This window comes from Oryctolagus cuniculus, chromosome 19 (genome assembly GCF_964237555.1).
Source record: "Oryctolagus cuniculus chromosome 19, mOryCun1.1, whole genome shotgun sequence".
Taxonomy (NCBI): domain Eukaryota; kingdom Metazoa; phylum Chordata; class Mammalia; order Lagomorpha; family Leporidae; genus Oryctolagus; species Oryctolagus cuniculus.
This window is the reverse complement of record NC_091450.1, coordinates 11689326-11703680: the sequence shown is the minus strand read 5'-3', so window position 1 is coordinate 11703680 and position 14355 is coordinate 11689326. Positions and strand designations below refer to the sequence as shown.

The following is a 14355-nucleotide window of genomic DNA, read 5'->3' as shown; positions in this document are numbered from 1 at the left end:
TTCCATCCGCTGGTTCACAGCCCAACTGGCCACAACAGTCAGAGCCGCACCAATCCAAAGCCAGGAGCCAGAAGCTTCCTCCAGGTCTCCCACGTGGGTGCAGGGACCCAAGGGCTTGGGCCATTTTCTACTGCTTTCCCAGGCCATAGCAGAGAGCTGGTTTGGAAGTGGAGCAGCCTGGTCTCTAACTGGCACTCATATGGGATGCCAGCACTGCAGGCAGCAGCTTTACCCACTACACCAATGCACCAGCCCCCTAACTTTGCTTTTTAAGGGTCTTCTCCTAACGGAAGAAAGACTGGAAGAATTTTCACCGGAACAGGCTCATTGGTGCCATTTGCTCTGGGGATGGGATGGAAGAGGTAGATGATGGATGACCTTTTTCCTCTACTGCCCTTTATTTCCAAGTCATCTACAATGAACACAAAACAAGAATAAAAAAATGTTTTTAAAAAGCAGATATGCTCTTTGGATGGTTTATCTAAATAGGCTGACATGGATCTTTCTATAAATACATATAATGATAAAACCATCTTAGCTTTCATTTAAAGATCATTTTTAAAAGGAAATGTTTCAAGTAGACAGATACATAAGAAAGAAAATGTGCATTGCAGAATATGAGAATACTTCAGTTAAGTATGTGGATAAATGGAATTAAAAGTATGAGTTTGTTTTGGCACAAAAAGTTTTTTTCAACAAACATGGGAAATGCATATGATGAAAACAACTATGCAAGAATTCAAAGTTGCTTTTGCACCAAAATAAACTCATACTTTTCATTTAACTTTCCATGAAGTTTTTGAAGTATCCTTGTTTGGTGTTGGGTATTCCTTGTATAATACTTTGGACTTTTCTGAAGATTTGAGAACTCTGGAGTGGGTGCTGTGGCACAGCAGGTTAAGATGCCGCTTGAGGGGCTGGTTCCATGGTGCAGTAGGTTAATCCTCTGCCTGTAATGCCGGCATCCCATATGGGCACCGGTTCCAGTCCTGGCTGCTCCTCTTCCAATCCAGCTCTCTGCTGTGGCCTGAGAAAGCAGAAGATGGCCCAAGTGCTTGGGCCCCTGCACCCACATGGGAGTCTGGGAAGAAGCACCTGGCTTCTGGCTTCAGATCAGCACAGCTCTGGCCATTGTGGCCACCTGGGGAGTGAGCCAATGGAAGGAAGACCTTTCTCTCTGTCTCTCCCTCTAATTGTCTGTAACTGTACATCTCAAACAAATAAGGAAAAAGCTTCAAAAAAAAAAAAAGATGCCACTTGAGACTCTGTATTGTGTATCAGAGTGCCTACTTCAAGTTCCAGCTATTCCACTTTCAATCTGGCTTCCTATTAATGCAACCCAAAGGCAGCAGGTGGTGGTTCAAGTGCTTGGGCCCCTGCCACCCATGTGGGGCATGTGGATGGAGTTCCTGGCTCCTGGCTTCAGCCTGGAATACTACACACATTTGGGGAGTGGACCAATAGATGAAAGATGTGTCTGTGTGTGTGTCCCTTTCTCCCTGTCACTCTAACCTTCAACTAAATAAATAAAAACCTTAAAAAGAAAATGTTTATGATCAAACTTTAGAAGAGGGAGAAGCAAATGTTTCTAGAATAAACTGAAGTGTTTTTAAGTTCAATTCTCTTAGGATCAAGTTGTTGAGCTGACTGGTCCACAGGGCTGGCTGGGTGCCAAAAAATACAGTACAATATAACCAGCACTGTTCAGGAAACTGGAAGAGCCCCTCTTGCTGGAGACAGACATCTCTTTCCTAAGTAAAGGGGGAAAAAACCAAGACCTGGCTACATTATCTCTGGGCTTCCCCTATGGAAACCTGGGAATGTAGCCACCAACTTGGGAACTTGCTAGAGGCAAACTGCCCAATCCTCCCCTCCCGCTGACTGTGCAGGTACAAAGAGAGAACTGGAAGTTGGCACCTCTGAAAAGCGACCACACTCTGAAAAATGCTCCTCTCTGAAAGGAGAAAGCAGGATTTTACTCCAAATAGAAATATTACAGGTTGGGGCCAGCATGGTAGCACAGCAGGTTAAGCTCCACCTGCAACACTCACATCCCATGTGATCACAGGTTCAAGTCCCAGCTGCTCCACTTATAATCCAGCTCCCTGCTAATGTATCTGAGAAAGCAGCAGTGCTTGGCCCCTGTCATCTATGTGGAAGACTCAAATAGGCTTCTGGGCTCCTGGCTTTGGCCTGGCCCAACCCCAGCTGTTGCAGCCACTTGAGGAGTGAACCAGCAATGGAAGATCTCTCTTCCTCTCTGCCACTCTGCCTTTCAAATAAATATATACATCTTTGGAGAAAAAAAAAGAAAAACCACAGATTGGGGTTGGAGAGCTGTCAGAAAGGGCACTTGCAATCAACAAAGTGAGAGTTAATAAAAGCCAAGGTTCATGTGAAGTTCTAGGAAACCATGGTGCTAACTAGGGTTACACAAATGTGCATTTGGTGTAACTCTTCAAAGCCTGTTTGACATTAAAGACAGATTTCTAAATGTCTTTTAGTACCTCTATGGTAAACAGTCTTTTTTTTTTTAACAGATAGAGTTAAATAGTGAGAGAGAGGGAGAGAAAGAGAGAGGTCTTCCTTCCATTGGTTCACCCCCCAAATGGCCTCTACAGCCAGAGCTGCTCCGATCCGAAACCGGGAGCCGGGTGCTTCCTCCTGGTCTCCCATGCAGGTGGAGGCACTCAAGCACTTGGGCCATCCTCCACTGCCCTCCTGAGCCACAGCAGAGAGCTGGACTGGAAGAGGAGCAACCAGGGCTAGAACCTGGTGCCCATATGGGATGCCAGTGCTACAGGTGGAGGATTAAACAAGTGAGCCATGGTGCAAACCCCTGGTAAAGCACTCTTAATATTAGGTCTGCCTCACAGACAGCGCAGACCCTGCTGATCACATGGGCTATGGAGAAGGCGCAGCTCCTGACACTTCATTCAAATAAGGTCAAACAGCAAGTGTCTCCCGTCAAATGATAACTCTAGGGGCTGGCACTGTGGCACTGGCCTGAAGCACTGGCATCCCATGTGGGTTTGAGACCCAGCTGCTCCACTTCTGATCCAGCTCTGCTATGGCCTGCACCTACACAGGAGACCTCAAAGAAGCTCCTGGCTTCAGATCGGCGCAGCTCCGGCCATTGTGGCCAACTGGGGAGTGAACCAGTGGATGGAAGACCTTTCTCTCTGTGTAACTCTGTCTTTCAAATGTATAAACAAATATTTTTTAACATGGGAGACCAGGATAAGCACCTGGCTCCTGCCTTCGGATCAGTGTGGTGCGCCGGCCGTGGCGGCCATTGGGGGGTGAACCAATGGCAAAGGAAGACCTTTCTCTCTGTCTCTCTCTCTCACTGTCCACTCTGCCTGTCAAAAAAAAAATGATAACTCTGGATCTCTCCTACATCACCTCACTGTCTACATGAGGTGAAGATGACTGACAGTAAACACGGGTAATGGGCCTATCCCCGGGGGACACCAGCGCCCCTGGGCCCCGCGCAGGAAGAGGAGGAAAGCAGACTCTGGATGTAGCTTGGGAAGTGTGCAGCATTCGGACTCAGGAAGCTGCCTACCATCCCGGTGAGCCCTCTTGTGAATTACAGGACCCGAGCAGGGTCTTTGCCATCTCTGAACCATAACCTACTCAACGATAAAATGGAGCTATCTGTATCTCAAAGAATATGAAGGTAATTAAAGTTTTTTGAAATTTTGTGTTTTTCATAACGCACTTTCCATGAACTCTTTGAATACCCCTGTATGCATGCATTTCAAAAATTTTTATACCAAAACATATTTTTTTATTCCATTTTCCTGGAACTTTTTAAGCACCTTGTAGGATGAAATGAGATAAAATGTGCAAAGCCACTTTTGAGAACAGTTTCTGACTGTACGCTGCTTTTCCTGTTACTGTGAAAGGGGCACACACAAGGTGCCCCAGAGCTGAAGAAGGAATGGCCCCGTCCCACAGCTTGCCAGCCTGCCTGTCCACAACCATGAGGGCGTCCTTGAAACTCGCGGCAAACATCCCCGATAAAGTACTTGGCCAGGCGGCCCGCAGCCTGCAGCAGGGAGCTCAAGTCTCTGAGGGAGCAGTGCAGCCGCGGACAGTCGTTCTCCGCCGTGATGTTCAGCCTGTGTCCTGGAACACAGCAGCCCACAGGTGTTCACGGGAAGAACAAGCTTCTGTTACGCAAGACAACAGCCTGCGGCAGCAAGACCAACTGCAAAAACAAAGCAAGCCACTAAGTACTTCCCAGGTCCAATGCCACCCCCTGGCTGCTCTAGTGGCTGGACAGGGACAGATAGCTGGCTGTGGTAATGGGGACCAGGGGTCTCATCTGGTTCCTCTTCATCCAGGAAGGTACAGACCTGGGGAGGACCAGGGATCTTGCCCAACATGAGTCTTATCTCTGGGGCTAAAGCTAAATCTATGACTCCAAACCTGCTGCCATCTGCACATGGCCCTGTCTCAGATGGAAATCTGTGGGCCCACAGGCAGGATAGGCCTGGCTAAGAAAACAGGGGTACAGTCATCACCCCAACCAGGAGGACCTTATGTAGTACAGTATGTACTTAAGGGCACAGAAGCTGGGTGCAGAAGACCCGATTCTCTGCCACTTTCTGGCTCAGTGCCTCTCATCAAACTCTTCTCAGTTTCCTCATCTTTAAAATGGGGATGTGGGGGTAGGGGTGCTATCTACTATTCCAAGGGCAGGAATGCATTTAAGAGCCTGTAAACTAGGTTTGGATGACTACAGACACCACAAAGCTGGTGGCATCGAAGGCCCCCACTTCATTCCTCATCAATGTAACTTCTGAGCAAGGGAGAGGCTTAGAGGAAGGCTAAGGGCATCCTTGTTCGGTCACTTCCTTGCACAGTGCACTCCCTCTCCTCACCAGTGTCCACAGTGAGCATGACCAGGCGAGGGGAGCCCTCCTGAAACCTGCTGCCCAGGGCATCTGCAGCCCCTCGGCTCCCTCAGTGTGCTTCCCACCTGCTCTCCACCTGCTCTCCACCACCGCTTCTGTCTTCACCCTGTTAGGAAGCCAGCACCAGCCACCCTCCCTTGGGGCTCCTCCACCACCTTCCCAGAGCCCAGACGGAGCACAGAGTTCCCTTCAGCAAGCAGCCAGAGCCCAGAGGCTCTCCCCTGCTAAGACTGGGGGCCCAGACCCCCCAGTATCAACCCTGTGGGACGTGGCCTCCTCCCTCCATTCCGTCAGCAGGACCCACAGAACGCCCCATGCCTCACGTCTCTTCCCCTGCATGAACTGTCTTCTCTGCCTTGACTGCACATCATTTCACTCTCTGCCCCACCAGGGCTGGCTACGTCTTACGTATGCTTCATGCTCAGCAGGCACCATCTGTTCTAGAGGCCTCCTACCCCCTCCTGCATTCTTCATGACACCCCACGCCCGTAAGGAGGTAAGCTAATGACTCCTGAGTCCCCAGCAGTACTGGCGATGCCCAGCGGCCAGCACAGCCCTGGTACAGACCAAGTGGACCACAGATGACTCAGGTGACCTAGAGCAGGGTGGGTCTCAGGGCTTCACTTGCTCGTGCTGTCCTTGTGAGCATCCACTCCCACCATTCCGTTCCCAACTGTAAGGGCTGTCAGAATGCACACAGCACCCTGGGACTGGCACTGTTCATAACTGTCAGGAATGAGAGCTGGCAGATGAGGAAGCAACTTAATGCTGCCTCAGATCCTACATTAACTTCCAAGTGACAGGGCTGGCAATAGGGGCTGGGATAGCCCCCACAGAGACAGGAGCCTGGAAAGGGGGATACTCTGGCCAGGGCACCGTTACAAGGGATCACATTTCAAAAAGCAGGCAAACAAAAACAAGGGGCAATACAAGGAAGGAACTAACAAGAAGAGACACAAAGGCCAGCTTTGACCTGCTCCAAATCACCTGCTCCCTCCTTCTCCAATGAACACATACAGGAGCATGTCAGTCCAGGAGGCCAGCCTCTCAGCCCACAAGCAGCCCTACACAGGCCACTGGGAGGGGAAGCCAGCCCTCCACAGGATGAGCCAAGAGGGAGTTCTGGCCATGCTTGTCATGTGAGAGGGTCACTGCCTTTGTGGACCACAGAATGACACAGCCCTAATTCCTCAGTTGGGAAAAATACCACAATCACACACCTTCTGAATAACACACATGCCCACATGCTCACACACACACACACACACACACGGGAGGCAGATCCATGCCCACATCTCCAGGCTGACACTGCTTTGGACATAAGCAAGTTCTTGGAGTTCTAGAAAGAGGAAGCACTCCATGTCCCACGGCTTGAGCCTGTGCCTCCATTCCTCTGGCCCTCCTATCTCCCACTCCCTAAAGACCCAAGGCAAATCACTCGCCCAGAGATGGCCCACCCAGACCAGATCCCCCCAGTGCCTCCACACATGGGCTCTGAGCAGATGCAGATGGCTTCTCACATAATAGGCAACTCACTTATTTCTGTTTATTTATTCTTCCCTCTTTGGCTTCCTACTAAGAAATGTTCTCAGGGGATAGGAGGTATGAGGGAAGGGGGCAGCAGCAGGGAGAATGGAGGAAGGGCAGCTCTTCCAGGGCACGGGGGCCCCAGTGTTCTCTCCTCATCTGAGACTGTCTTTCTCAGTAAACTTGGCTTTGAACTTCACTTCGAAGATCCCAGAGTGGGAGAGAGGAGAGACGGTGATGGCAGGAAAGAGTGAGGGTGCTGTCCTGCAGCCTTTCCTTCAGAACCACCCCAGGGTTCCAATGCAGGGCCGTTCTTCATCCCACTTGGCCCGTGGTGTTGATATGCTCGTTCTTGACCTACACTGATCCAGCCCCCACTGTGTGCATGACCCTGAGTGGCCGTCACTGATACCCCACTCAGCATGCATCCGCACCTGCACTCACTGTGCACAGCAGAGCCTCTCATGAGACTCAGTAGAGTCCAGGTCACAGAAGTCACTGTGATGCAGAGGGGATACACAGCCAGGCCCTCAGACCCCCAGACTCTCCCCTGCACTGGGATGTGTGCAGGATCCCAACACTGCTACCCCAAGACAAATCACAGAGCACAGTCCACAGTCCGGCCTACAGGACCCCTCCCGGTGGCCTGGCAAGGGGAGGAGGCCTCATCAGCATTGGGTGGGCCATCATTCTGGCCATCTGTCACATCACAGGAGAAAAACCGTGCCTTCGGGCTGTGCTCCCCATGTTCCTACCATCACCCAAGGACAGCAGCAGCAGCAGGAGCATGGGCGGCCTGCTGGAGGCTGTTTGAGCCTGTCCCTGCCCAGCCTCCCCCTCATCAGCCTGCATCAGCCCAACTCCCACACGGCCACCGCTCTTGGATCAGGTGGGACTTTGTGCTTGTTCGCAGCAGGCTAACTGGAGAGGTCTGGGGTCTCCTTCCCTGTGGCGTCCCCAAGGACTCTGACCTGTCCTGGGCAAATCCCCGCCACACTCAGTGCCCTACAGCCCCCTCCATGGCCTCTCCCCTGGCTTGCTCCCTGGCCACTCTGTTCACTCACGTTGTATGCTGTGCTCCTCCTGGGATGGGAAACAAAGCAAGGATAACTTATTTTGTACCTGTGTTCTGAAGATAGAATATTCTATGTATCGATGACATGCTTACTACTGCAGTGCAATGTCCTTACTCATGATAATACAGCACACTTAATCCTTTGGTTAAAAAAAAAAGGCAGCCTTACACAGGCCACCAGGAGGGGGAGCCAGCCCTCCACAGGCTGAGAGCCAGGAGGGATTTTTGGCCATGCTTGTCATGTGAGAGGGTCACTGCCTTTGTGGACCACAGAATGACAAGCCCTAATCCCTCAGTTGGGAAAAATACCAGGATCACACACCTTCTGAATGTCCATGGGACTTCCAGAGTTACAGCTAGGCAACTGACTCCTGGGGTCGATTTCTAAAACCTGGTGCTTTACTGCAACCAAACAAGGCTCTGTGGGAAACAAGTCCTCAGGGAGAAAATACACCCCGGTATAGGGGTAGGACAGGCCCCCAGGGAGATGAGGTCCGCTTTTCTTTCAGCAAACAATGTGGGAAGGCTGCTGACTCAGCAGCAGGAGCCCCTCGCTCTCACTAGAGGCAGCCATCTTCACCTGCGGCGCCCTCTCCCACCAGCCTCCACCGGCACCACTAGCTCTCAACTTACTCACTGTACTTCAGACCTTGAGCCCAGGACCCTCAGCAGTATCTAAACATGATGTTTTTAAATATTTTTAAGCATATAAGGGAGGCATTCTATGCTTCTCTTAAAAGTAAAACCAAAGCACCTCCCCAAATCAAGTCTCCATTTGAGTATGGTCCTTAACAGTTATCAAAAAGCTTAAAAATTTCCCTGAGCTAGCTTCCCCCTTCCGCCTATCCCAGCACTTCCCTCTACCACTTGGCCCTTCTTCAGTCTCGACTGCATGCTAGGTAGCTCAGTGCCTCCAGAGGGAGCCATGCACCTTGACACAACTTGGCAAATGGGGCAAACCTGCTGCCTCACTGTCCCCCTCCCACTCCTTGAGGGCATAATGCAAAGCAAGCCAAAGTTGGCTGAGCCATGACAGCCACGGGGTGAAGGCAGGGGTGACATTCTTCCAAAGCTCCTCCTGACTCACCTGCAGCCCTGGGTTCCTTTCTTTCTGTTTTTTTTTTTCTTCACCATAGCATTTTTATTAAATAAACGGGAAGTGCTCGGCGGCGCCGTCCGCTGATGCCCGAAGTTAATTCGCTACACGGCCAGTGGGGTCAAGAGGCGCGGCATCCATCGTCCACGAGCCATGAGAGTACAAAACCCATTCGGAAGATGGCGGCTGCCGGCTTCTTAAAAAGAAAAAAAAAGAGAACATCACAAAAAAGCCAAGGTTCCAAGGCTCAGACCTCAGACAAAGGGGGCTGCAGCTGTCCCGGCGGGGTGGGGGCCGGGACAGGGAGGTCAGCCAGGGAACTGCGGCGCGGGTCGCCCTCCCAGCAAGGAGGGCCCGGCAGGGCTGCCGGGGCCCCTGCCGCGGGGTGCACGCGGGGATTCATGCTGGTTGGCTGGGGTGGGGGAGCTGCATCCTAGGGATCCGGGCTCAGCTTCAGCACGCTCAGGTGCAGGCCGGGGTGGAGGCGGGGAGAGGAGCGAGGCCAAGCCGCGCAAAGCCACCACCAGGCACCGCGTCCCCGCCCTCCAGCTGGGGCCCCGCAGGGCAGGCAGGGGGAAAATCCTCCCTTCGGGAAGGGAGGAGGAAGGCCAGAGAGAACGCTGCCCAGGAGGGACCCCACCCCCGACCCCGAGCCAGCAGGGGAGGTGGAGCTCTCATTGCGCATGCGCTGGCCAAGCTGCCCGCCTGAGGCACCCTCTGAGAGGCCAGGCGGGTGGGCGTCCGGAGGGGGTGGGTGAGGGAGGTCCGGACCTGGGGGCTACCTCCTGGCGCCGGTCCGCGGCAGCAGCACCGGGGCACAGGCGATGCCTGCTAAGGACTCTGGGAAGTGAAGGTCGCACTCCCACTCGTCCGTGTCGGTGTTGTAGACCTGCACGATGCCCCTGATGTTGTTCAGGTGCCAGTTGTAGCCGCCCACGATGAAGATCTTGCGCTCCAGCAGGCAGCAGCCGGCCTCTGACTGGCTGGCACGCATGGGGCTCACGCTGGTCCACTGGTCCGTCTCGGGCACGTAGTACTGGATGGCCAGCTCGTTGAAGCAGCAGTCCACGTGGACCATGCGGCAGCCCAGGGCGTAGATGAGGCTGCCGGCGCCCACCGTGGTGTGCAGCACGCGCGGCTCGCTCATGGGCGCCTTGAACTCTCACTGGTCGGCCACAGGGTCGTAGTAGTGCGGCTCCTTCTTGTCCTCCACTGAGACGCTGTAGCCGCCCGAGATGTAGAGGCGGCCCCCGGCGGCAGCGGCGCCTGCGTGGCCCCAGGTGCGGCGCTTGAGCGAGCACGCATAGCCCCACTAGTTGCGGCGCGGGCAGTACCTCCCGACCCAGGCCAGGCTGCCGGCGCAGTTGCGGCCACCCGTGGCGTACACCATGCCGCATAGCAGGTTCAGCTGGAACTGGATGCGGCTCTCCTGCATGGCCTGCAGGCGCAGCCAGTGGTTGCGCTGCGGCTCGTAGCGGTAGCAGGGGTCCAAGGTGCCCTCGCCGCTGCAGTACTGAAGGTGCTGGCCGCCGGCCACGTACACGAAGTTGTCGAGTACGACCACACACGTGTGGCTGCAGGCCAGCTCCATCTCTTTGAGCTCGCGGAAGTGGCGTGCACCGGGCTCCGCCAGCTGGTACACCTTGCCGCTGACGGCGCTGTCGCTGTAGGTGTAGGGCGTGCTGCCGAAGGCTACGAGCGAGGGCACATCGGAGGGCACGGCCATGCGCGGCGACTGCATCTCGTGATGCAGGAAGGGCAGCACCTGGTAGTTGAGGGCCTCGAGCAGGCAGTGGTGGCACAGCGCATCCTCTACCATGATGTCCAGAGTTTGCACGCTGTCCACCAGCTCCGCTGCCTGCATGAGCGGGAAGCGGATGTGGCGCAGCATGTGGCTGGCGCGCGGGGTTGTGCTGCAGCCAGCACACGGCGTTGCGGAACAGGTCGACCTCGTTGCAGAAGACCAGGCTCTCGAGCGGTAGGTGCAGGAAGTCGTCCTGCCGCGCGATCTGCAGGAAGTGGCGGAACGTGAAGGCGTCCACAGACTCGCACAGCGACGCCAGGCTGAAGGCCGTGGCCATCTGGCCGATGTGCAGGCACGTCTCCACGCTCAAGATCGCCTTGAGGAACTCCTTGCACAGAGCTCCACCACGGGCAGCATCTGCAGGAACACGGTGGCGCCCAGCACGTCCTGCACACAGCCCAGGTCCAACGTCACCTTGGTGCTGTAGGCAAAGTTGATGATGTGGCGCAGGCCGCGGGCTGACACACCCTTAAGCTCGATGACGTCCTGGCTCACCTCCCGCATGCCGCCCATGAACATGGCCCTGAAGCAGTCACTGCAGGCCATCAGCACCACCTTGTGCGCGTGGAAAGCCTCTCTGTTGACGGTGAGGGCCACGTCCAGCAGCTGGCCCTGCGCGTGAAGGGCGGCCAGGCCCTGCAGGAGGCTGCTGCTGTGGCCCGGCGCCGAGCAGCTGCACTTAAGGGCCCTGTTCTTGTCGGCCATGCTGTGGGGAGAGCAGAGCGGGGCTTGCGGCTGCCCTGGACCGTGCGAGCTGGCCACGCGTGGGGCTCCCTGGGCGGGAAGTGTCCAGAACAGGCAAGTCTAGGGATCGAGGGGCTGCCAGGGGGCTGGGGGCGGGGCTGCCAGGGGGCGGGGCTCCTTTGGGGGTTGGGGGGTGAGAGTATTCTGGAACCAGAGGTGACAGTGGCCGGACACTGTGACGTACAGAATATCACTCCACTGTACACTTTAAACATCGTCAGATCTATGTTAAGTGAATTGCATCTTAGAACCCTCTGCCAGATCCCCCAGACACACCAGGCCCTCCCCCGGCCCACCCCCACCCCCCAGCACCATCGCTGCTTCATCCATCAGCTCTGATAGAGGACTCAAAGAATGAGGAGCTGAGGAGGCCTGCGAGCCACCCAGGGCCCCGGAACGCAGGAGGAGGGGCCCCAGCCCCTGCCCCGCTGGCCCCCTGCACCCCGGCACTTGCTCTCCCTCTGCCCTGGTCCAGCGCCCGCCCACAGACCCAGGCCAGGAACGTGGGAAAGCCCCAAAGCCGCACGGGCTGTTACAGCGCTGATGGCGCACAGGGCACACAGTAGGTCTTCACCCTACTCAGCTGCGCTCACACTGGCTGCCGCCACAGAGGCTACCGGGAATGCATGGGCACAGGGGTGGTAGGGTGGGGCGTGGCCTTGCCTATGCCAGGGTCCCGGAGGTGGGGTGTGGAGTGCAGGCCGCAGCCCAGGCCGGGTGGGGAGCCCCAGAGGAGGTCGTCTGGGCTGGTGCCATGTGTGTCGGAGGCTGGGGAGGGTGGGCACACAGCCCTCCTGGAGGTCAAGGAGCGGAGGAAAGAAAGGGGTCCCAGCAGATGCCGAGACCCCCCCAGGAGCCAGGAGCCTCCTCCAGGTCTCCCACACGGGTGCAGGGACCCAAGCACTTGGGCCATCCTCCACTGCCCTCCTGGGCCACAGCAGAGAGCTGGATCAGAAGTGGAGCAGCTGGGACAGGAACTGGAGCCCATATGGGATGCCAGCACTGCAGGCCAGGGTGTTAACTCACTGCACCACAGGGCAGCCCCTTGGCCCTGTCTCACAAACGCCTCACCTCCTCACCAGCACAAACCTGCGTCCTGAACACCCTGGGAGGCAGCAGCGACACTCAAGCGCCTGGGCCCCGGATGGAGCTCCCACCTCCCGGCCTCCACCTGGCCCAGCCCCAGCTCCTGCAGGCATCTGGAGAGTGACCCGGCAGAAGGGAGCTCACTCCTCTCCTCTGCCTTTAAATAAACTAAAAATGAGATGACCTCCTTTGAAAAATATACAGGAACTCCCAGCGGGGCACAGACATGACCCCTGCGCCCTCCTGGGGCAGAAAGGACAGGAATGGGGGCCCCAGGGCATGTTTGGCCCGGGACAGCCTGGTGCGCTCCTCCAGCCCAGCCCAGATCCACAGGGCCGGCAGGAGCCCAGGGCCACTCCAGCCACCAGGTCTCAGCTGCAGAACTGGGGTGGGGCAGGGCGGGGCCAGGCCCCTGGGTGAGGACCGAGTGCACTGTGCACAGAAAGGCCAGCCTCGACCCCGTGGCCCTGGCCACGACAGTCATGGCCTGAGAGCTGAGCTGCTCCAAGTAGGGTCGGGATGCCCCGGGCCCCAGCAATGCCCACGGCACCCCTACAGCCGCTTTCCTGTCTTAGAGATGGGACAACTGTGCCCACAGCCCCACCCGATGCCCCCAGACACACCAGGCCACACCAGCCCTGGGGAGCTCTGGGAGGGAGGAGGCTGGCAGGGGCCGGAGCCCCCCACGCCCACATGGAGCCTGGCGGGCCTGGCCCAGGCGGAGTGGGCAGAGCCTATGACTAAGGCCCTCTGGGAGGCGGGAAAGGGCCCATTGCTCAGGCCTGCCCCAGACAGGGGGTGGCTGGCGTGGTGGGGCCATGGGTCCTCAGGAAGGCAGCAGCAGCCCTGGGCCCGCCCAAGGCTCCAGAAAGCCACTCAAGTCACCATCACCTGCATGTGAGTCATCTGAGCCAGTGCATCAGCAGCCCCCCGTCAGGGCCGTCCCTGGAGGCCGCTCACTGCCCGCTCAGCTGCACCCTGGGTTCCTTTCATAACCCCCTCACCCCCTCCTCCGGAGAATCCTCGCCCTTACAATCACTCCCTGCTAACCATGCCCTAATTTGTCTAGCAAAGTGCAGTAGCTAGAATAGAAAACAGCCCATGAGGGCCGTGTGTGTGCCTTCATTATTAAACTGAGCCATGTGAAACTGCTGGAATCTGACCACTTCTGACCTAACCACAATGCAATCCCAAACAGTTAACATAACACAGGTGTGCCAGCTAACATTCCCATTCATGAAACCTGCAGCTGGTTCTTTCCCAAATCAAATCCTGCACCCCCGTCCACTGCAGCATAGAGCTCTAACCATTACCACCAGAAAATCATACTAGGAACCGATGAAAGTTGAGGAGGTGGGCCAGTGTCCCACTGTCAAGTTGTTCAGATCTACCCGCATTTTCCATTTGGCCAATAAAAACAGATTCCACCCCCTACCCCCCCAAAATCACAGATCATCTGCCTAGTAGAAGCTTCAGATGCGAATATTGCAACACAGAGAGCTTTAAAGGGATAAAATGTCAAGGCCACACAAAAGTTTTATCTCCCATCCATAAACCAAACCATCCTGAAGCTGCCTGGATGTGCCCTGAGCCACATGCAAAGAACAGCTCCTTGGCAAACCATTCTTGAGAAAAAAGAAAAATCTTAATGTTAAACATAATTTAGTCTTCTCTTTTTTTGGGGGGGGGGCGAGGGTTAAGGGTGAGGGAGGGAGAGGTATGAAAACTAACATTTGAAGTATTCCACTCTGAAAGAACCAAAAAAATCATAAACCATCCAGGTCTCCCCCATGGATGACAGGGTGTCCCATGGGGGACAGGGTGACAGGGTATCTTCAAGCCATCACCCGCTGCCTCCCAGGGAACACATTAGCAGACATTGGGTGCACAGACAAGACTCAGACCCAGGCACTTCAATATGGGCTGCAAGTATCCCAAGAGGTGACTTGAATGCTGTGCCAAAGCCCAGCCCAGTAAGAGGGTTTCTTAACCAACAGCAGGTAAAGCAGAGAGGAAAGGATGCCCTGCCGAGGGTAGAGAGGTGCACCATGGTGTGCCACAGCCATACGATGCACTCTGTCTTGGGCTACCGAGGAAG

At 55.5% G+C, this 14355-nt stretch overlaps 2 protein-coding genes across 2 annotated transcripts in view; both read right to left on the bottom strand.

Annotated features, from left to right (window-relative positions):
* Positions 1 to 14355, bottom strand: part of LOC108176798 (exportin-6) — a 47202-nt gene that overhangs the window by 27647 nt on the left and 5200 nt on the right. Inside the window, 3 exon segments of the mRNA XM_070064771.1 lie at positions 315 to 412; positions 3825 to 4018; positions 4020 to 4134. Of these exon segments, the coding sequence (XP_069920872.1) occupies positions 315 to 412; positions 3825 to 4018; positions 4020 to 4134 (407 nt within the window).
* On the bottom strand, positions 4102 to 11135 carry LOC100338734 (kelch-like protein 26). Its single transcript, XM_051847562.2, is given in 5 exon segments — positions 4102 to 4216; positions 8615 to 8819; positions 9395 to 10530; positions 10532 to 10764; positions 10767 to 11135. Coding segments are annotated over 3 exon segments (1728 nt in total). The 5' UTR covers positions 11133 to 11135; the 3' UTR covers positions 4102 to 4216; positions 8615 to 8819; positions 9395 to 9401.